Source organism: Neophocaena asiaeorientalis, unplaced genomic scaffold, assembly GCF_003031525.2.
Source record: "Neophocaena asiaeorientalis asiaeorientalis breed wild unplaced genomic scaffold, Neophocaena_asiaeorientalis_V1.1 scaffold77, whole genome shotgun sequence".
Taxonomy (NCBI): Eukaryota; Metazoa; Chordata; class Mammalia; order Artiodactyla; family Phocoenidae; genus Neophocaena; species Neophocaena asiaeorientalis.
In genome coordinates this window covers 7182484-7206591 of record NW_020174645.1, presented here as the reverse complement: position 1 = coordinate 7206591, position 24108 = coordinate 7182484, and the positions used below count along the sequence as shown (strand labels likewise).

The 24108-nt window shown below is 39.2% G+C and overlaps 1 protein-coding gene across 2 annotated transcripts in view; it reads right to left on the bottom strand.

Moving 5' to 3' along the window:
* Positions 1–273: 273 nt before the first annotated feature.
* The window catches only part of RAD9B (RAD9 checkpoint clamp component B), a 30386-nt gene continuing 6551 nt past the window's right edge, over positions 274–24108 (bottom strand). The window contains exons 5-11 of one of the 2 annotated variants that reach the window (XM_024758457.1): positions 17542–17641; positions 14036–14142; positions 10587–10693; positions 10437–10501; positions 9765–9887; positions 8359–8596; positions 1119–1287 (exon numbers count right to left, since the gene is read on the bottom strand). In XM_024758457.1, the coding sequence (XP_024614225.1) occupies positions 1159–1287; positions 8359–8596; positions 9765–9887; positions 10437–10501; positions 10587–10693; positions 14036–14142; positions 17542–17641 (869 nt within the window). In that variant the 3' untranslated portion in view covers positions 1119–1158. Of the gene's footprint in view, positions 295–1118; positions 1288–8358; positions 8597–9764; positions 9888–10436; positions 10502–10586; positions 10694–14035; positions 14143–17541; positions 17642–24108 lie in introns of those variants that run through there. The other variant, XM_024758456.1, reaches the window with a different exon arrangement.

The following is a 24108-nucleotide window of genomic DNA, read 5'->3' as shown; positions in this document are numbered from 1 at the left end:
CAGGCTTAACAATTAAGGTGTTACAAAAGTCTAGTTTGTCAGGTTATAATTGACTCTAAACAGGTTTGGGAGAGGGAGAGGCACACATCATAAGATGTTATATAACAATATTTCTGTGCCAGATTTTTTATTCTGTGCAGGTAAGAAGCTAATTCTTAAAGAGGCAAAGAACAGAGACATTCATCTTCCATCTCATTCCCCTCCAAACCCAGGCTTTCTTGGCAGTGGAGGCTGCTGTTCTATATCAGATAATACAGAAATAATTTTTTGGCATCACTTCTTTTCTGCATCACACTGCAAAATTTTAAAGTCTCATATTTTTACTTAAAATATTAAAAAAATATAGCAAGCAATAGACCAAAAATGTTGTGGCATTACATGCATAACTTTTTACTATGTCTGAAAGCACCAAAACTCAAATGTTTGCAATCAAACACAGAAGATACCTGAACTCTACAAGCCATATTGATGCACTCAAAATGGCTGCTAAAGAAAGTTTAAATACCTTTATAAAACTGGTAAAGAAAATGCTAAAAACTCTAGTGTGAATGTGTACTGAATTGAAGATTTATTTTTTTTAATTTTATTTATTTGGCTGTGTTGGGTTTTCATTGCTCCACGCATGCTTTCTCTAGTTGCGGTGAGCAGGGGCTACTCTTCGTTGTGGTGCACGGGCTTCCCATTGCGGTGGCTTCTCTTGTTGCGGAGCATGGCACGCAGGCTTCAGTAGTTGTGACTCATGGGCTCTAGAGTGCAGGCTCAGTAGTTGTGGCACACGGGCTTAGTTGCTCCACAGCATGTGGGATCTTCCCAGACCAGGGTTTGAACCCATGTCCCCTGCATTGGCAGGCGGACTCTCAACCACTGCACCACCAGGGAAGTCCCTGAATTGAAGAATTCTAATGAGCTTTTTCCCTGCACAGAAAACTCTTCTCCCTCCCAAGAAGCATAATGGATTTAAAGCAAATTACATTTACTTGACAAGCAGCTATTTCTATATATGGTTGTTGTATAAGAAGATGTTTAGAAAACTAGCAGCCCATTATCCATTTCAAGGAAGTCCAAGACAATATCTTCATAGGCTTAAGTGTGAAAATGTGTTTGAGGTGCAAGTGAGCCAGTAAATGGGTAGGGGGCCAGCTCAGCCATCATTAAGTGTTAGAATGTGGAAAAACTGCTATTATTCACGTCCTCTTCACTGTCACTTGCTGGTGCCAGACTGTGGAAAGGGTGGTTGAAGTGTTCTTGTTGGTCAGAAGAAACTGCTCCAAAGAACATGCAAGAAAACTGGAGGGGAAAAAAGTAACTGTACTGTTTATTCAAAGCAAGTTAGCGCTCATCAAATACCCCTTTTCAGAAGCTCAGCCAAGGTGGTCTCCCTAACTTTAATAGTGATGGTTCATGAAATACCCAAAACCTTCTTGAGTGGCCCAAAACATCCTAAAATAAAACCCTTCCCTGGACTCCAAAGGCACACAGTGTGGAATCAGTGGTCTGCTTCTGACTACCCTGCCCGAGCCATTGAAACTAACACCAGGGACTTCCCTGGTGGTCCAGTGGCTAGGACTCCACGCTCCCAGTGTAGGAGGCCCAGGTTCAATCCCTGGTCGGGGAACTGGGTCCTACATGCAGCAAATGCAACTAAAGATCTCGCATCCCGCAACTAAGACCCAGCACAGCCAAATTAATTAATTAATTTTAAAAAGAAAGAAAGAAACTAACACTAAGGCTGTGGGAGACAGAGATAAAGGGAGACACTGTAGGCCATCCTGCTCGACTCCATCCATCTTCTCCCCTTTCCCTCCTGCTGCGACAGAAGCAGCTACTCCTGACTAGAGCCAGTCCTCTCCCTGTCTCTGACTCCCAGCCCCTCCCATGCCTCTCCTCTACTGGATAAGAATGTCAGCATTTTAAAATAATCAAATGTCTCTCATTAAAATATATAAATAGCCTCATTCCCTTCCTCCCTCCATCCTTACCTCTGCTGTAGAGTTGTCTACACTTGCTTTCTCCATTTTCTCATTCTCGTATTCTTCCGTCCTATCTAAAAAAGCTCCTGACCCTCACACAGAAGCACTTCTCAAGATGGTCACCAAAAATTGCCAGATCCTTAAGCCAATGACCATTTTCAGTCTCCACCCCACTTGATAGTCACTCTGACACTTTCTTCTCAAACCTTCCTCATGCTGCATTCTCCTGGTTGCTCTTAGACTTTTCAGCTGGCTTGCCCTCGTCTACCCAGCCTTTGAATCAGGGTTTCTCAGCCTTAACACTACTGACATTTGAGGCCTGGTGCTTCTTTGTTGTGAGGGCTGTCCTGCTCATGGGAGGGTGTTGAGCAGCATCCCTTGCCTCTGCCCACTAGATGCCAGTAGCACCCTCCTTCCTGAATTGTGACATCCAGAATTGTCTCCAGACATTGCCCAACGTCCCCTGGCCCTGGTTAAGAACCCCTGCTTTAAATGATGGCAGTACTCTCCCCTGCACCCTCTCCCTAGGAACTTTCTTTCACACTGCTGGCAGAAATTACTACGTATGTATATGCCAGGGAGTCTCACAGAATTTGAACTTCGTATATCCTACTACCTATTTGATTTCTGCCACTTAACATGTCCAAAATAGAATTCATGATCTTAGTGAGCATTGAACCTGTTGCTCCAGACCTTGATACCTCCTTTTCCCTTAAGCCCCATAACCAATCCATCACAGAGTCCTGCTACTTCTACCTCCTCAATTAGCTGTCTACTTTGGCCACTTCTCTCCATTGCTACTGAATCACCATCTCTCAGATGCCACAACTGAACTTCCATTCTTGCCTCACTGCATCCCATTCTGCACATAATAGCTGCAACTAAAGTTATCTTTCAAAAATTCAACTCTGGCAGCCCTCCCTGTTAAAATCCTTCAAATACTTTAAATGCCACAGTACTTTATATGGCTGTTTACATGGCTGTTTACATCTGGCATGAATCGGCACTCAGCAATTACTCTAGTTTCATTCACCCTGTGCCATTGTTTCACCCTGGCTATCTGCCTGCTAACCACACTGGTCATCCTCCAGTTCCTTAAAACCAGCACACTCCCTCCATCACAGGGGCTTTTGCACATGCCACACATCCACTCAACTCCCCCCTACTACCTTATCCTTTCCAGTTCAGCTCAAACACCAATTTCAAAGAAGACGTTCTGACCTCCTAGATTAGGTCAGTTCATACCTTAAATCCTCTCAAAGCACCTTAAACTTTTCCTTTATTGAACTTACCACAGGTTTTTAAAAATTATCAAATATTTAGTATGTGACTATTTGTTTAATGTCTGTCTCCCTCCTAGTCTATACGCAAGTTTAGGAACGTTTCTTGTTTATTTTGCATACCATTGTATACCCCACATCTACAACACAAGACCTTCAACAAATACCTGTGGGAGTTGCATGGTAGGTAACAAGAATGAATAAGTGAATGATCCCTGTTCTTGGCTCATCCTCACACATCAGAAGGTGAAGATGCCCTCTGCATGGGGCAGTTCTGACAGCAGCTGTTGAACCCTTGCTCCAGATGAAACACCCCAAATTAGCTGTGATATAGCCTGTGGTAGGCAGAATGATGGCCTGCCCGCACCCCCAAAGATGTCCACGTCTTAATCCCAGGAGCCTGTGAATATGTTATATTACATGGCAAAAGGGAATTAAGGTAGCAAATGGAATAAAGTTGCTAATCAGTGACCTGGACTATCCAGGTGGGCCCAGTGGACTCACAAGGATGCTTAAATGTGAAAAGCAGGGCTTCCCTGGTTGGCACAGTGGTTGAGAGTCTGCCTGCCGATGCAGGGGACACGGGTTCGTGCCCCGGACCGGGAGGATCCCACGTGCCGCGGAGCGGCTGGGCCTGTGAGCCATGGCCGTTGAGCCTGCGCGTCCGGAGCCTGTGCTCCGCAATGGGAGAGGCCACAACAGTGAGAGGCCCACATACCGAAAAAAAAAAAATGTGAAAAGCAGAGAAGAGTCAGCATCAGAGTGAAGCAATGTGAAAAGGACTTGATTGGCCGTTGCTGGTTTTAAAGCTGGAAGGAAACCACAGTCAAAGAATGCAGGTGATCTCAAGAAGATAGGAAAGGCAAGAAAGCAGATTCTTCCCTAGAGTCTCCGCAAAGGAACGCAGCCTTGCCAACACCTTGATTTTAGCTCTAAGATAATTTGTGTTGTCTTAAGCCACTGAATTTGTGGTAATTTTTTATAGCAGCAATAGGAAACTAATACACTGGCTTTGATTTTAATTGGAGGCATAGTCTCAGTTGCTTCTGAAGAGTCTAGTGTTAACCAAGGTCAAGATCCAAAGGCTGGAATTGACCTAATGATAGCATCTGTGTCTGTTCAATGTATAATATCATGTGCAAATAGCTCTTCATGATGCTTACTGTGCTATATTAAACTAAAAACCTACTAGTTTACTTTGGACTTTGAGAGCTGCCCTGAATTTGCCACTGACTTAAGGTAAATGTCATTTGTTACCCCCTCTTTTCCCTACCTACTCTTTGGCCTTTAAATCTTTCATGGCTGGATGATCAAGCCTTTCCCTGGTATATAACAGTCTTCTAATGGAGAAAGTTTATGAATGGCCATACAACTTGGAATTAGTCCAAATCCTATACGAATTGGGTAAGAAGATAAATTATTATAAAAATTTTTAAATAATACTCATATTCTCTTAAAAATAGAACTATCATACAATCCAGCAATTCCTCTCCTGGCTATTTTTCAGAAAAAAAACAAAAATGCTAATTCAAAAAGATATCTGCACCCCTATGTTCATTGCAGCTTTATAATAGCCAAGATACAGAAGCAACCTAAGTGTCCACCGACAGAGGAATGGATAAAGAAGATGTGGTGTGTGTACACAGTGGAATATCACTCAGCCACAAAAAAGAATAAAATCTTGCCATTTGCAACAACGTCAATGGACCTAGAAGGTATTATGTTCAGTGAAATAAGTCAGAGAAAGACAAATACAGTGTGATTTCACTTATATACGGAATCTAAAAAGCAAAACAAATGAACGAACGTAACAAAACAGAAACAGACTCATAGATACAAAAAGCAAACAGGTGGTTGCCAGAGGGGAGGGGTGTGGGGGGATGAGTGAAATAGGTGAGGGAGATTAAGAGGTACAAGCTTCCAGTTACAAAATAAATGAGTGATGGGGATGAAATGTACAGCATGGGGAATACAGTCAACAATATTATAATAACTTTGTATGGTGACTTTGGTCTTTGAAAACTGCCCTAAATTTGCTATTGACTTATTGTGATCATTTTGTAATGTATAGAAATATCAAATCATTATGTTCTGTATCTAGAACTAACATAGTGTTGTAGGTCAATAATACTTCAATTAAAAATATAATAATATAGATATTTCCCCCATTTTGGTGCCCCTGAGAGCTGTGTATAACTTACTGAAAATCAACAATGGAAAAATATATTGGTCATTTGAATATTAGAATATAGTAATACTCCTCTACAACAGTTTAATTTTGAAAATCCCCTTTCCCAAAGTAGAATACTACCATATTATTTATCTTTTTAAATAAGGTGAATTAAAATTGATTTCATTTTGGAATTTTGTGATACTACTTGAGGGATTTTAAAAACTTTCTTAGGCTATCCCAAACCAGGGCTGAAGGTTTGCCAACCACTGGCTATGCACTAGGAATACAGAGATGAGTAAGACTCAGGCCTGCCCTTGATGAGCTCACAATCTACCTAGTGGAGTAACAAGCATATATATTAAATTATTACATGACATTAAAAATGAATAAAACAAACAAAATGATTTGATTAGAATGAGAAGACTTCAAAAAGAGACATATCACTTGAGCTGGGCTTTGAAGGGTGGGTAGGGGTTTGAACGGTGAAAAAAGGAATACTATCACCCCAGACTGTAGGAGCAATAGTATGAACAAAAGTAGGACACAAAAGCATTTGCTGAATGTTTCCACTAAGATCAGGAACTAAGCAAGCATGCCCACTCTCTCCACTGTTAATGTTGTACTAGAGATTACGTGCTAATACAACTGAACAAAAGAGTCAGTTGGAGAGATTAAAGAAGAAATGAAACTATCTCTATATAAAAATGACGTATAGCATGTCTGGAAACCCTGAGAGAATCAATGATAAAACTAATGGAAACAATAAAATAATTCAGCAGGGTAGTAGGATATAAAATTAACACACAAAAAAACAGTAGCCTTCATATACGCAAACAATAGGCAGTCAGAAAACATAATGGTAGAGAAAACTATTTACAATAGCAATATAAACGGTTAAATTACTTAGGAATAAACTTAAATGTGTAAATGTATATGAGAAACATTTTAAGACACTCCTGAGAGACACAAAAGTAGACCTAACAAGTGGAAATATATTGCCTGTGTTTGGATAGAATGACTCAGCATCATAAAGGTGTCTCTTAACATCCCCAAGTTAACAGAAATTTAAGGAAATCCCAATTAAAAAAATACCAACAGACTTTTTCTGGAGCTAGATAAGTTGATATTAAAGTTCAAGTAAAAAATACACATTCAGAATAGCCAGGAAAAACTGACTAAATCTACAAAGGGATACTAACTCTACCAGACATTAAAACATACTCTGAAGGGGTGGAACTGGACCTCAGGGGAGGAAATGAGAAGATTTTATTAAATACCCTAGGGAAAGTCCCTGAATGCCATTCCAAGGGTTTTAGGTGAAATCCTATGGGCGAAGCAGAATGATCCAAGAGACAATAAAAGCAGGAGAGTGATGTATAACAATAACTAACATTTAATGAGCACTGACCATGTGCCAGCTCCATGTATTAGCCCAATTAATTTTCATAACAATTCAATTGGGTAGCAGCATTATTATTCCCATTTTACTAACAGAAAGAAAACTGAAGCAAAGATAAGTAACTTATCCAAGTTACACAGCTAATAAGTGGCAAGACAGAGATTCCAACCCAGAAACTCTAGAGCCAGTGCTCTGGAGTCCTATACCTCATTGTAAATATAAGGTCTCAAAAGAATCTTCTGGTACACTGTGAAGGAAACCAGAGTGAAGGAGAATGGAGGCATGGAGGTCAATCAGAAGGCCCACCATAGTTCATATAGAAGGTGATAATGGTCTAAATTATTTACCCATAATGTAATATCATTTTTGCAGGAGTTAAGGCAAATAATTCCCTTTAAAAATAGAACTTTCTTTTTAGAATTTAAGTGACATGATAGGAAATTTGAAGAAAAGAGTGCTGTAATGGTACTCATGGAGCTTACAGCTCTAAATGTCACTTTCCCTAGTGAGGAAATTGGCAATCTTAGTGAATTTCAGGGAAGTGAAGCAGCAGGAAAATGTATTCCTGTTGCTGCCTGCAAAAAAGTAAGCACAATATGTGTGACCAAAAAACAGGATGAGGAAAATGTTTCTGTATAATGAAAAGACAGATTTCAGTTTTCACTTTATGGCCAAGCTAGTAATTCACGAGAAGAGAAAATTGCCATAAGTGCCAGGCATATCAGGTATTCAATAAACACTGTGGCATCAAACTGAATAATAAGTGGAGTTTACTATCCAATTTTACTACCCTAAAAGTCTTCATACAGTGTAAGTAGTGACTTTTAGTAATATTATTTCTCCTTAGAGTTATTTCTAACTCTAAGAAACTCATATTTCCAAACCAATAATAACAACAGCAAAACAAGCTTGAATAAAACATCAATATAAACATGTAAAACAGGGACTATCATTATTTGATACTTCTAATAAATTATGTTTATCTTCAGTTCAGTGGATTTCTTAAGGTTTAACACTATAGCATTTTGTGAAGTTTATCATCCATCTAGTAAAATGTTGGTAACATAATAATGTTCTTAACTGGGACACCACTATGAAGGAATTTGTGATGTTTGTTGTGATGAAGTTTACATTTGTACTACCATGAATAAAGGATTTCCCAACCAAACTTGAAAAATAAAATTAGAAGGACATGTATTTTAGAAAGCAAAGTATATGACTTTAGCATATTATTTGTATTCAAAGATAAGTATGCTATAAGAAATCATAATTTATTCTTTAAAACAAGTGACTCAAATTTCTATTTGAATATACTTTGTTAGAATTACTCAATGAGCAATTTAACTATTTTGTATTGACATTCTGTAAATCAGCCTTTTCTCCATGTCAAACTGGTTTCACCTCTCCCCTAGCAAAAAATAATAAAATTAATTTCCCGGATATTGGGGGTGGGCTGAGGCAGGGAGATTGCAAAGGGAGACGGATGACGAGAGTTCTTGACTGAGATGCAGTTGTGTCTCAGTGTTTTTCTTTTACCTTCCTGAGATGTGAAGATCCTGGCACTTCCTCCGTGTCACTGACACTGCTTTCTGGTACTTCACTAATGTCTCTGTTCGCTCTTTCCTTTAATGGGCTGCCACGGTTTTCCAATGAAGAGACTTTCATGCGAGTCTCAGAATAAAGCCTTTTGGGTACTGCTTTTCTCGAGATATACTCTGCGTCCTTGCTGGTTACATTTTTACCAGCCTCTGAATTTGAATGTATCAGCTCTGACCTGAGGTATTAATAGAGATTAAATGAATGAACTGTTTACTTTGAAAGATATATTTTTATATAACTAATGGATAAATATGGGATGACAATAACACTGGTTTAGGGAATATACTGAAATAACATTGAACTAATTGTTGAAAGTTAAGATTTACATACATGATTATCTGGAAAGTCTCTTGACAGATTCAGATTTTTCAGTAAAACAACCCAATGTATATGAGACAATCTTGTGACACGGTAATAGGGCGAAGTTAGAAAAAAAGTCAAATAAATTACAGTATGATAAAATTGTATAGAGTCATTAAAAATCATGTTTCCAAGTTATTATCAACAATACTGGAAAATGTTCACAATATAATATTTTGTGGGAAAAAAACAGAATACAAAACTACATATGCTATATGACCCAATCTTGTTTTAAAATGCAACTGTATGCAAAATTAAAAGTCTGAAAGAAAACACAGTGTGCCAAATATTAACAGTGGCTATCACTAGATGGTAAAATTGTCAGTTAACAACTTATTCTTTGTACTTTCCTACATTTTCCAAATTTCCCATAGTAAGTTTATGTTACTTTTACAATGAAGCACCTTCCACCAAAAAAAAAGTTATTAAGAGACAAAAGGGGGAACTCCCTGGTGGTCCAGCAGTTAGGATCCGGTGCTTTCACTGCCGTGGCCCAGGTTCAGTCCCTGGTCGGGGAACTGAGATCCCTCAAGCCGCGCAGTGCAGCCAAAATTAAAAAAGAAAAAAAAAAAAAAAGAGAGAGACAAAAGGGAAGAAAAAGAAGAGAAAGCAATGGCTGTTTTTCCCTCTAAGAAAGAGAGTTCTGGGTAGTGAATACAAACTTTCCTGTGAACCTTAACACTATATCACTCCTAAAAAACAACTACTGAAAATGGAAATGAGTTTTAGGTAACGACAAAGATAAACCAGGCAGTCCTGTTAAACTGTGATCATAAGAGAAAAAGCAAATATCTAGTGAAAGATGGGTGATATTTCTCTGTTACAGTTAGGTCTTCCTGGAGCTTTCCTGATTCAGTTAAAATTTCTGATCTTCTAATGTTTTCATCCTCAATTGTTTCCTAAATGAATGCCATTTAATTATTTCAGAATAAGACTGCAATGGCTTTATCCCAACCAATAAAGACATTAAAACATGGCCTTACCTTTTTCGTTTTTGTGAAAGACACAGTGATTGTGGAGAAGATGCTCTACTTGGCTCATCAGCTAATGTAGCCAAAATAAAGTTGGCTTCCAATAACATATCGTGAATACTTAAAGCCATGGGTCTAAAAAAGGCAAAGTCAGAGCAAACATCACACTAATCACACACTCATCTTCTGATGGACATTGGGAAAACATTAAAAAATGATAATTTTGGAGTAAAAAGAAACAGTAAGTCTTGTCTTTTCACAAATCGAGACAGTCCTAAGAACTAAAAGGGTCCTTAGAAATCATCACATCCAATTTCATAAAACACATTCATCCTAGCCCAATCTCTCTGACATTTTAGTTCTGAAATATCATATAAAGTACCATAGTTTCATAGAGATTTAACTTGTTTAAGCCATGTATAATTTTCTAATTTGGCAATTTATTCAGTATGTCAAGTTTATAAATGTTTTTACTCTTCAGAATAATATATCTTTCTAAATCAAGTTACCAATAAAAAGAACTCTAGGTTATGACATCTTTCAAAATTTTAGTTTGATAAGTGTTGCTAGTAAAGTTAAGGAATTCCTGAGGTGTGAATTAATTTCAAAGTGAACCAAAGGGTTTTATTATTAATGTATGACAAAAGAAAAAGAAACAAACTCAGAAATTTCCCAAGGACCTACTTCCCAGGAAAATCAAAATGAATGGCTATAGGAGCATGTGTAGCTTCTGAAAATGTCAGCATTCCCTGAAAGGAAAAAGAGGGGGAAAATGTGAAATCTTTATTAAAAATTGCCATTGATAATTCTAATTGGACACAAATTTTGGTTTACCTTCAGTTCTTTGAAGCAAAATGTTATTTCAGTGTTGACTCCAATTTGATAGAAGTCAAACTCATCTGGCCCAACAAACATCTCACTGTATACAGAATTGGTCAAATCTGCTCAATGTTATAGGAAAGTAAAGAATAAAATTAGTTCCAGTGGTATTTGTTAAATTTTGATAAGAAAATAAAGCATAAGTGATAAGTTAAAAATAGCCACAAATTCTCTGACATTCCTTCATTGAGAGGTGGGGTCTATGTCTATGTCCCCTCCCCTTGAATCGGGTGAGTGGGCTCTTCGTCTGCTCTCACCAATAGGATATGGTGGAGTGACCTGGTGCTAGTTTCTGGTCTGGGCCCAGGCCTTAAGAGACTGGCAACCTCCACTTCTTCAATCCCACAAGCCACACAGGGCAGCCAAAAAAAAAAGGTAAAAATCAACTTAGAATGGGAGAAAATATTTGAAATCATATATATGAACAGGGGAGAAAAATAAAAAGACAAATAACTCAAGTGAAAAATAAGGGATGTGAACAGACATTTCTCCAAAGAAGATATACAAATAAGCAATAAGAACACAAAAAAAGATACTCAACATCATTAGTTGCTAGAGAAATGAAAATCAAAACCACAATAAGACAACACTTCACACCCACTAGGATGGCTATTGTCCAAAAGACAGACAATAACAGAGGTGTTGAATTTTTTTTCCCCCAGAGGTGTTGAATTTTGTTCTCTAATATTTTATTAAACTTTTATGTGCATTTTTTAAAATGAAAATATGATGATACTACGCATACCATTTTATAATCTATTCAATAATGTATCCTATTTTTCCATGTCAATAAGTACATTTTCCTAATTATTTATGTGTGTTGGTGTTTTGTGTTTTCCACTACAAAATTAACTTCAATAAACATCTTTGACATACACACCCAGAGAGAAAGAAATGTATATATACACACACACAAGACTTCTTTTTTTTTTTTTTGGCCATGCCACATGGCTTGCAGGATCTCAGTTTCCCGACCAGGGCTTGGACCCAGGCGACAGCAGCGAAAGCACCGGGTCCTAACCATTAGGCCACCGGGGAACTCCCAAGACTACTTTTAATAGCTTCATAGTATTTCACTAGACCAATCTCCTGTTGTCAGATCTAAGGTATATAGAAAGAGATGAACCAAACTATTGAGTACTTGTCTCTAGACAGTGGGATTTCAGGTGACTTTATTAGTGCTTTTTATGTGTTTTTAATTTTCTTCAATGAACATGAATTATGTAAGTGTAAGAACAAAGGAGAAATGGTATATATATTTTAAAAGGACCAAACAATACCTTACAAATACCTTCATCTCAATCAAGAAGGCTCATGTCATGACTTGTGTTTGCTGGGGGCGGCGGGGTTGGGGGGGTGTCACTGGATTGGGAGGTTGGGACTAGAAGATGGAAACTATTATATAGAGAATGGATAAACAACAAGGTCCTACTGTATAGCACAGGGAACTATGTTCAGTAACCTGTAATAAACCATAATGGAAAAGAATATGAAACAGAATATTAAAAAAATTAATTAAAAAAAAGAAAACTCATGTCACTCCCAGTGTGCTGGCGTACAGTAAGTTCAATAATAAAGTTAAACAATTGGGTCCCCAGTCAACCATAACTATAACTACTCATTAGAAAGCTTCTTACAAGGGACAGTGTCTGAATAAATGGCCATTTATTCAGAGATGGCATTATGAATATAAAACAGACCCTTTCACTAGCCAAGCATATATTTTCCAGATCATGCACCCCTGAGTGCCAAAACAGAATGCTAGATGGGACTTTGAGAGAAGCAATAAGAGCACAGTGGTAATGAGACTAAGCCCTGGAGCCTGACAGTCTATATTCAGATCATAATCCACCACTTATTAACTGTGTGACAGCAGGCAAGTCACCTAGTTTCTCTGTGCTTCATATTCTTCATATAGAAAATGTATACGAATAGTACCTACATCACAGACTTGTTACAAAGATCAAATGGATTCAGAAATGTAAACCATTTAGAACAGAACCTGGCACAAACTAGACCCTGCAAAGTCGTCTGACCCAACTTAAGCCCTGGTTATACTGGTTTTTCACTTCAAAATAATGTTTCTTCCTTTGTATTCTTTCTTTACTGCTATCACCAAAAAAAAAAAAAAAAATCCAAGGTCAAAGAGTCTCAGACAAGTGGTGCCCATAATACCCTAGTAAATTTCCTTAATAGCAAAACTCCTGACTTAATCATGCTTTAGTTTCTCCATTCCATCTGTATAACTCTTAGAAGAGCTGACTTAATATTCACGTTGGGGCTTCCCTGGTGGTGCAGTGGTTAAGAATCTGCCTGCCAATGCAGAGGACACGGGTTTGAGCTCTGGTCCAGGAAGGTCCCACATGCTGCGGATCAACTAAGCCCGTGCACCACAACTACTGAGCCTGTGCTCTAGAGCCCGCCAGCCACAACTACTGAGCCCATGTGCCGCAACTACTGAAGCCCACGCACCTAGAGCCCACGCTCTGCAACAAGAGAAGCCACAGCAATGAGAAGCCCATGCATTGGGAGAAGAGTAGCCCCCGCTCACCGCAACTAGAGAAAGCCCGCGCACAGCAACAAAGACCTAATGCAGCCAAAAATAAAATAAATAAATTTATAAAAAATAATATTTCATTCATTAAGAAATATTCATATTTTCTGTCCTATATATTTGCCATCTGGAATATCTTACATTTCTAACTTAAAGTTACTTTTCCTTTTTATGTGGTCAAAGATCATCTCAACTGGATTGCTGGCCTCTTAATTTTTCTTTATGCTAAATACAAAGGATGAGAAATAGACCTTAAAATTTTAACTGAAAAAATATTTTTCTCAGTAACCATTCTAATTTTATTTTTTTTATACATTTATTTATTTATTTATTTTTGGCTGTGTTGGGTCTTCATTGCTGCGTGCAGGCTTTCTCTAGTTGCGGAGAGCAGGGGCTACTCTTCCTCACGGTGCACAGGTTTCTCATTGCGGTGGCTTCTCTTTGTTGCAGAGCACAGGCTCTAGGCATGCAGGCTTCAGTAGTTGTGGCATTCGGGTTCAGTAGTTGTGGCTCATGGGTTAGTTGCTCTGCGGCATGTGGGATCTTCCCGGACCAGGGCTCGAACCTGTGTCCCCTGCATTGGCCCAGTGGGTTCTTAACCACTGTGCAACCAGAGAAGTCCCATTCTCCTAATTATAAAACAATCTGAATTTCAAAGCCAAGTATTTTAATTACTGATTGTGACAAATTTCTCAGGTCTCTTAAAAATTTTAATGATCTTTCTACATTTTACTGCCTTTTAGACAAGAAAAAGTATTATGTCACTAATATTTACTGTATAACCGTACAGTAATCAGGAAAGCCAGGAAGTAATATTCCATCAAAGCACAGTGACAGATATAATCCTTACCCATTGATTCCTCATTAGAACTCTTAATGCAAACGTTCAGTGGAGTAACAGCAAGAGTAACTTCCTCTTGACTCGATGTAAAAAGAACAGTTGCCTCAGCAAGCACTCTATAAAATGTAAGGAACAATAGTACATATATTTGAAGAACAAACAGAAAGAAATTATCATATTAAATGGGACTCATCTTTAACCTGGAAATAAATTGGTTAACTGTCCTGGATTTAGAAAAATCTACCCAAAAGACCTATCTTCATTCTTCTATATGAGCTGTTATATTTTTAGTATATCTTAAAATTACATTAGGAATCCCCTGGCGGTCCAGTGGTTAGGACCCGGTGCTTTCACTGATGGGGGCTGGGATCAATCCTTGGTCAGGGAACTAAGATTCTGAAAGTCCCTCGGCTGCAGCCAAAAAAAGAGAAAGAATTACAACATCATTTGAAGGCCAAGAGAATAGCAAAATATATTCTAAGTAAAACATGTGAAAACTGCAGAATAAACCAAACACTAGAATAAAATATCTTTAATTCTATGCTTTCACATCCCCAATACATTTTTTAACAAAAACGACCTGGGACCATACTCCTAAGGGAGATAGTAGAAAATGGAGATGTTCAAACAGAACTGGGGTGAACTATGCTGGAGATGCAGTAGAGGGGTAGAGGTTTACAAGCAGTCTGCTGCCTGTGTTCTCTTTCCCTTTGTCACTTGTCCTAGATTATTAACTATTTCTTTCAAGGTTGTCCTGACATCCCAAATGTCCTTTCATCCTGGGCTCCCTTTTTTTTTTTTTTTCAGTACGTGGGCCTCTCACTGTTGTGGCCTCTCCCGTTGTGGAGCACAGGCTGCGGACACGCTGGCTCAGCGGCCATGGCTCACGGGCCAGCCGCTCTGCGGCATGTGGGATCTTCCCGCACCGGGGCACAAACCCGTGTCCCCTGCATCGGCAGACGGACTCTCAACCACTGCGCCACCAGGGAAGCCCTGGGCTCGCTTTTAAAAAACACCTTTATTGAGATATAACTCACGTTCTACACAATTCACAGATTTAAAATTGTTTGATTTGCATTTGCCTAACAACAAATGGTGTTGATCATCCTTTCCATGTGCTTGTTGGCCATTTGCATACGTTCTTTGGAAAAATGTCCATTCAAATCCTTTGCCCATTTTTTAGTTAGGTTACTTATTATCTTTTTATTATTGCATTAAAAGTTCTGGCCTATTTTTTGTTTGTTTTGTTTTGTTCTTCATTGCTGCGCACAGGCTTTCTCTAGTTGCGGCGAGCCAGGGCTACTCTTCCTTGTGGTGCGCGGGCTTCTCATTGTGGTGGCTTATCTTGTTGCGAAGCACGGGCTCTAGGCACGTGGGCTTCAGTAGTTGTGGCACGTGGGCTCAGTAGTTGTGGCTCACGGGCTCTAGAACACAGGCTCAGTGTTACAGGGGCTTAGCTGCTCCACAGCATGTGGGATCTTCCCGGACCAGGGCTCAAACCTGTGTTCCCTGCACTGGCAGGCGGATTCTTAACCATTGCGCCACCAGGGAAGCCCTGGCCTATTTTTTAAATTGAGGTGAGGTCAGATAAAAGTGAGATTCTTAGAATTTCTGTAATGTTAGTGTTAACCTGCTAATAGACATTAGATTAGCAGAGTTTCTCGATGCCAAAATGTCAGGAACACCTACCAAATTAATCTGGAAACTTTTCAAGTGTTAAGGGAAAGGTGTTGTACAAGATACTAAACAACCTGATACCAGAAATGACAATATGAATGTGCAATTCAAAAAGGAAGAAAAACACAAATTGCTAATAAATATATGAAAAGATGCTCAAACTCCCTAGTAATAAAATAAACACCAAAAAATGATGTCTTCCATAATAGGAGTTTCCTTCTCTCTTTCCCTCTCTCTCTCTCTGGTTACCAGGTGCCATGTTGTGAGGACAATCAGCCAGCCTACAAAGAGGCCTGCATGGTGAGGAACTGAGGCCTACCAGCAACCACATGGGTGAGCTTAGAAGCTGACTTTCTGAGGCCTCCCACAGCCATGTCAGTGAGCTTGGGAGTGAAATTCTCCAAGTTCAGCCTTCAGATGAGACCACAGCCCTGGCTGATGGCTTGACTTCAACCTCATGAGAAACCTTGAGCCAAAAGCACCCAGCTAAGTCACACTTATTATTTTGAAGTAATAAACGTCCGGGTTTTTTTAAAGCTTTAAGTTATGGGGAAATTTGCTTCACAGAAATAGGTAACTAATACACTATCTTATGCACTACTAGCAGCATTGTTTGTGAGGGCAAAAAGTCGGAAACAACCAACTTTTTCACTAATAGGGTAATGGGTAACTAAATTATGGTTCACTCATACAAGTAAAAATTATGCAATCATTAAAAAGAATAAAATTGATTTAACTAGGGCTTCCCTGGTGGCGCAGTGGTTGAGAGTCCGCCTGCCGATGCAGGGGACATGGGTTCGTGCCCTGGTCCGGGAAGATCCCACATGCCGCGGAGCGGCTGGGCCCCTGAGCCATGGCCGCTGAGCCTGCGCGTCCGGAGCCTGTGCTCCGCAACGGGAGGGGCCACAGCAGTGAGAGGCCCGTGTACCGCAAAAAAAAAAAAAAAAAAAAAAAAAAAAAAAAAAAATTGATTTAAACTGACATAGACACTAAAAAAGGAAGTTGCCAAACAATAAGGATGGTAGGACATTTTCTTTTAAAAAACTATGTATGTGTCTAGTAGGTGATATAAATTTGAGAGAGAAGGAGAAAAAGAGAGAAAGAAAGATATTCATAGCTATAGGGGAAAAGAAAGTTATAGAAAGACTGGCTATAAATAGAAGATGATATAGAAGGATTACACCAAATTGTTAATAGATGTTAAACCCCTGCCAAGTGGGATATATGTGGCAAGTAGAGGAGAAAGACTTCCATTTTTCATCTCTGCACTCTTCTATAAATTTTAGATGTATTGCAAGGAGCATGTATTTCTTTTGTAATTTAAAAAACAATAAGGATAAAATATCTTTTGGCTTACAAAGTAATTAATGTTTAAGCTACAGCTTAACTGAAAAATTGAGTACCTTTCACTGACAAATACGTCCCACTCATTCTCTAGAAAAAACAAACAAACAAACACTTAGGGATAAAATCAGTTCATGTAAAAGTGTTAAAATTTCCTCATGCTGTGTGTGTTAAGACTCAGATAGAAGGAACCATATAAATGCAAAGTATTATTAGATAATATATTTTTCTCTTAATACCACTTGATGTAGAAAGCCACTGATGGGATACTTCTAGAACATTTTGGCCACTAAATTATTATTTCTACCATTAGGCAGTTATTATCTACTTTTACCTTTCTCAAGGTTTCCTCTTGATCCTTTAAGGTGATTTCTACAAGTACAGTGTTAGCTTAAAAAAATGTAACTGATTTAAAAGCTCTAGGCTATTACTTCTTTACTCTGTGACCATAATATATTCAGAAAAATAAAAATAAACAACAGAGAACTCATTACCTTGGTTGAATCACTAGTGTATTAGAACACATATTCTTTTCAAAAATAACTTGCAAAGGCTGACTTTCTTGAAAACACAAATTATGAATCCTTTTAATACCTTAAAAATAATAAAGCAACCCGTTAATAATTTTAAGTGCAAAATTAACAGATTTTTAAAAGTCTTTAAGTTTCAGAGCCAGATTAAAATAATAAAATTAAAGTAATATTTAATATCTGACAGGTGCACAAAGCTTACAAGAAGCACTATCCCTTAATGAATGTGTTTATCGCTCCCTAGTGGACACCATGTAACATGTCACACCCTCCAACCAATTAGGCAGTAGAGTTCCCACATTCTTTTGAAATACAGGTAATTTCTTAAATTGTGTGTAAAATAGTAATTGCCCACTACAGATCATATGTCTATGATTCTTTTTCAGTATTTTTCATCCAAACTGATATTTTTGGATGGGAACTTTAAAAGTAAAACCTGAGCATCCGGTCTGTGAATTCTTTCCCTCTGAGAGGAGGAGAGGAGTGTGGAGCAATAATGGCTACGGCCCAATGTACCGGCAACTGCAGGATATGTTGTACGTACATTACCTCTGATCCTCACAATATGCCTATGGGATAGGTACTTGATCTCAGAAGAGGAAAGTATAGCTCTAGCTCTGTTAAATGACTTCAAGGCTATGCTGTTTTAACAAGTATAGCTAGAATTTGAATCTAAGTTTGTTTTATCTCTCTTTTTCTTTTCTGAATCTGAGTTTGAATATGGAGCCCGTGTAATAAAATCCAGGTGGGCTATAACTTTCTACAGCATAATAATATTATAATAAGAATCAAAAGGATTCACTATAAACATTTCTCAACTTATTTTTTAACTGAATTAATAACAACAGCAATATTTATTATTTTCATAAATATTTACTGAGCACTTACTGTGTACAAGGCTGATCAGTTGTTCTTTCCTTTTGTTTTGTTGTTTTTTGTTTTTTTTTTGACCGCGCAGTGAGGCATGTGTGACCTTCGTGACCAGGGATTGAACCTGTGCCCCCTGCATTGGGAGTGCGGAGTCTTAACCACTGGACGGCCAGGGAAGTCCCTGACCACTTAGTTGTTTTTTTTTTTTTAAATTAATTAACTATTTTTTTGGCTGTGTTGGGTCTTTGTTGCTGCATGCAGTCTTTCTCTAGTTGCGGCGAGTGGGGGCTACTCTTCATTGTGGTGCGCGGGCTTCTCGTTGCAGTGGCTTCTCTTGTTGCAGAGCATGGGCTCTAGGCGTGCAGGCTTCAGTAGTTGTGGCACAGGGCTCAGTAGTTGTGGCTCACGGGCTTAGTTGCTCTGCGGCATGTGGGATCTCCCCGGACCAGGGCTCTAATCTGTGTCCCCTGCATTGGCAGGCGGATTCTTACCCACTACACCATCAAGGAATTCCTGATCAGTTGGTTTTTAATGGATAACAAACCACAAAATTTAATCAGAAATTTAGTGGCTCAAAATAACAAACATTTGTTATTTCTAACAATTCAGCTGAGTGGCTCCTCTGGTTTGGGTTGGCTTAGCTGTGGCTGGATCATTTTGAATGGCCTCATATTCATATCTGGGGCCTCACAGTTGGGACAACAGGGACAGCCGGGATGGCTGGGGCCTCTCACCACATGGTCTCCTATCTTCCAGGAGTCTTCGCTGGGCTGTGCTTATTCTCATGCTGATGAAAATGTTCTTAGTTTAACAGTGGAAGCTGACAGGCCTCTTGAGGCCTAGGCTCGGAACTCACACAACATCACTTCTAGTGCATTCTATTGATATAAAAGCAACTCCAAGGCCAGCTGAGATTCAAAGTAGGGAAACACACAGAGATGAATTTGGGAGCTGTGGACTAGCAAAGAACAACTCAGACAAAAATTTCTGACCTCACAGAGCTTACATTCTAGCGAAGGGAGGCAAACAATAAGAAAATCAAAAGCAGTACTTCCCTGGTGGTCCAGTTGTTAAGACTGCGCTTCCACTGCAGGGGGCACAGGTTTGCTCCCTGGTCGGGGAACTAAGATCCTGCATGCCACGTGGCGTGGCCAAAAAAGGGAAGAAAAATGTACTTTTTGTACTTTTTGAATAAGGAGGTCAAGGAAGACCTCATGGAAAAGATGCCATTTGAGCAAGACTGAAGGAGGTCTTTGAAAGAGCAAGCCATGTGCTATCTGGAGAAGGAGCTTGCTAGGCAGAGGGAACAGGGACCCAGCCTGGGACTCCCAGATCATGTGGTATCTTACCGGCCATTGTAAGATCTTCGGCTTTTACCTTGGGTAAAATGGTGAGCTTTTTGAGAGTTTTAAGCACTGGAGTAACATAATCTGACCTATTTTAAAGGGATTACTGTGGCTGCTATTTTGGGAAGACACAAAGCTCAAAAGTTGGCATATCTTACCTATTTTAAAAAATATTTTCAAGTTACTTTTAGATGGATAGGTAATAGAAGGTAATAGATGTACATGGTATAAAATTCAAAAGATACCAAAGAATAGACAGTGAAAATAAGTCACCCTCCACCTCTGACTCCTGCCACCCCAGTACCCTACTCAGAGGTAACTACGGTTACCAGTTTCTTAGGTATTCTTCAGAAATAGCCCATGCATATACAAGCACAATCATACCTCTATAACAAATAACTGACTTGGGTGAATGTTCTATTGGCATTGCCGAGGATGTCCAAGCTGAGAAATGCCTTATTTCTTTGCCATTCCTGATGCTTTTTTTCTTGCTACTTGCTTCCTTCCCCTTTTTCCTTAACACACGCTAAACACTTGCAGTCTATACCTTTGACCACACTGCTCCCTCATCATAGAATGCCTTCCCATTTCTGACTATTAGAAATTTAGCCCAGGACCAGATGCCTTCACAGGCAAATTCTATCAAACATTTAGAGAAGAGCTAACACCTATCCTTCTCAAACTCTTCCAAAATATAGCAGAGGGAGGAACACTCCCAAACTCATTCTACGAGGCCACCATCACCCTGATACCAAAACCAGACAAAGGTGTCACTAGGAAAGAAAACTACAGGCCAATATCACTGATGAACATAGATGCAAAAATCCTCAACAAAATACTAGCAAACAGAATCCAACAGCACATTAAAAGGATCATACACCATGATTGAGTGGGGTTTATCCCAGGAATGCAAGGATTCTTTAATATATGCAAATAAATCAATGTGATACACCATATTAGCAAATTGAAGGAGAAAAACCATATGGTCATCTCAATAGATGCAGAGAAAGCTTTTGACAAAATTCAACACATTTATGATAAAAACCCTCCAGAAAGTACGCATAGAAGGAACTCACCTCAACATAATAAAGGCCATACGTGTATAGATCAATGGAACAGGATAGAAAGCCCAGAGATAAACCCACGCATATATGGTCACCTTATTTTTGATTTGAAGGCAAAAATATACAATGAAGAAAAGACAGCCTCTTCAATGAGTGGTGCTGGGAAAACTGGACAGCTACATGTAAAAGAATGAAATTAGAATGCTCCCTAACACCATACACAAAAATAAACTCAAAATGGATTAAAGACCTAAATGTAAGGCCAGACACTATAAAACTCTTAGAGGAAAACATAGGCAGAACACTCTATGACATAAATCACAGCAAGATCCTTTTTGACCCACCTCCTAGAGAAATGGAAATAAAAACAAAAATAAACAAATGGGACCTAATGAAACTTAAAACCTTTTGCACAGCAAAGGAAACCATAAACAAGACGAAAAGACAATCCTCAGAATGGGAGAAAATATTTGCAAATGAAGAAAACATTTGCTACATATATATGGTATCTAAAAAAAAAATGGTTATGAAGAACCTAGGGGCAGGGCAGGAATAAAGACACAGATGTAGAGAATGGACTTGAGGACACGGGAGGGGGAAGGCTAAGCTGGGACGAAGTGAGAGAATGGCATGGACTTATATATACTACTAATTATAAAATAGATAGCTAGTGGGAAGCAGCTGCATAGCACAGGGAGATCAACTGGGTGCTTTGTAACCACCTAGAGGGGTGGGATAGGGAGGGGGGAGGGAGACGCAAGAGGGAGGAGATATGGGGATATATGTATACGTATAGCTGATTCACTTTGTTATAAAAGCAGAAACTAACACACCATTGTAAAGCAGTTATACTCCAATAAAGACGTTTAAAAAAAAAAAGAAATTTACCCACATGTGATGCTACCACCCAGATAGCCCTTCCTCTTCACCTTTCTCTCCTATGAATCTGTTGCCCCAAGTACATCCACTGTGCTCTTTTTTGTTTGTTTTTGTTTTTGTTTTTTGCGGCACGCGGGCCTCTCACTGCTGTGGCCCCTCCCGTTGCGGAGCACAGGCTCCGGACGCGCAGGCCCAGCGGCCATGGCTCACGGGCCCAGCCGCTCGGCGGCACGCGGTATCCTCCCGGACGGGGGCACGAGCCCATTGTGCTCTTTTTAAAGCAACTTGGCTTGGTGTACCTCTTCATTGTGGTTTTTCTAGTCTTCCAGCTTAATAATAATTTTCCTTGATAGAATGCAAACAGGATAAAAATTTAGAAGTCCTGTTTCCTCTGTGTCATTATTGATTTTATCTAATGCTGCACAAAGTACTGGACTATAAGAGACAAGGAATTTTCACCAGAATCTCTTCCTTCATTGAGAAATCTCACTATTGAAACAAAACAAAACAGCTGAACTTAAGAGAATGCCTAGTAATGTAGTTGACTTAAATTCTGACATAAGCTCCTTATCTTCTCACAGACCAGTAACAGACAATTTGAGGTCCAGCAGCCAGTCCATGGACAGCTTGAGGAGCACTGCCTTATGCCATCAGCTGCCAGCCATGGCATATCTGATGCTATGATAGAATTCTGCTTGCCGTTTCATAGCTCAATTTGCAACTTCCCTCAGTGGCTCCAGAGAACTCTTTCAAACTTAAAGAGGTACAGCTAAGGAACAAGCATTATTTTGGAGATGTTCCATTTGTGGGGTTTGGAATTTCAGAGGTTAGTGATACTTATAAGTTGGCAAATGTTTCCCAATCCCTTTAAGTTCACTGTTATGCAAGTTTAAAGTCATTAGCATATCTGTAGAATGCCCTTTTACAAAACCTTTTAAGGTTTTCATTTTCCGTGAAGTGGAAATTCTGCCCTCTTGACACCATGTCATTAATATACATGTATGAATCAGGGTTTTATTTTCACTCAATAGCCAGTGCACCGCTCGTATGGAAGCCCCTCTCTGTCGGAGATCTGTCTTCTTGAGCAGGACAGAACTTATTAGCAGGTGCTTTAGATCAGAGCATGTTCTTCAGGGACAATTCACTGACTCATTTTTAGCCACTCTGGGGCCAGTGCCAATGACAATACAGAGAATTGATAGAATTATTATTAGGCAGGTAAATATTTCATATGAACCTTCGTTCTTGATGACATAAATCACCTTTTTTTTTTCCTATTAGCAGATGCTAAATAACCTAAGAAATCACCGTTCTGGAAACCATTTAAGGTTAGATTCAGAGAAGTTAGTCTTTTTTAGTGGCTCATGCCTTTGCAATTGTTTTCTATCAATAAGAGAGCCAAATTTACTTCACTGTCTTTAATTTCTTCCCAGTTCCAAATATGTATTTCTAGCAGTTTATTGGATATCTCTGCCCAGGTGATTTTTCTCAACTAAATTTGAACAATGTTTCTCCACCAGATTATAAAAATAAAATTGCAAACATAATTTCCTGGGTACATACAGTTTTGGAAAGTATAACTATTTACCCCAATTACTGGGTATCAGCATCTATCCCCTACTTCCCCCTTCCTTCCTGAGCCATCCTTCCCTGTTATGTAGCAGCCATGAGGTTTGGGTGGGACTGACTTCACTTCCAGTATCACTTGTGGGTCCTCATTTGTATAAATCAATTGATGTAATCTTATCCCCCTTGCAATTGAATTTGGTCCACATATGGCAATAAGCCAAGGCAATTAGAGAATGGAATTCCCCTGGCTCCCCAGGATTAGTTTAGGTTGGTCCAATCAGAGCAAAGTCAAGCACTTTTGTTCAGTGCATGTATGAAGTATGGCTCTCACTCCCCCAGATGTGAAAGAGCAAGCATGTGGCCCCAGCTGCTGCTGCTGCTAGAAGTCACCTCATTATTAAAAGTTTATAAGAGGAGGGAGACGCCAAGAGGGAGGAGATATGGGGATATATGTGTATGCATAGCTGATTCACTTTGTCATGCAGCAGAAACTAACACACCACTGTAAAGCAATTATACTCCAATAAAGATGTTAAAAAAAAAAGTTTATAAGAGAAGCTGGCCTTACTATAAATCACATAGAGGAATTCAGACCTGAGAGAATTTTAAAAAGAAGAAGCAGCAGCTGCTGCAGCCTGGATCAAAACACGCCTATGACCTAATTTTGAACTTTTAGTTTACATGAGCCAAAATTCCTCCTTATTGTTTAAGTCAGTTTGAGTTGGATTTTCTGGGTGGTTTTTTTTTTCCCTGTTATTTGTAACTTAAAGCAGGGGTCCCCATCCCCCCCACCCCCACCTCCT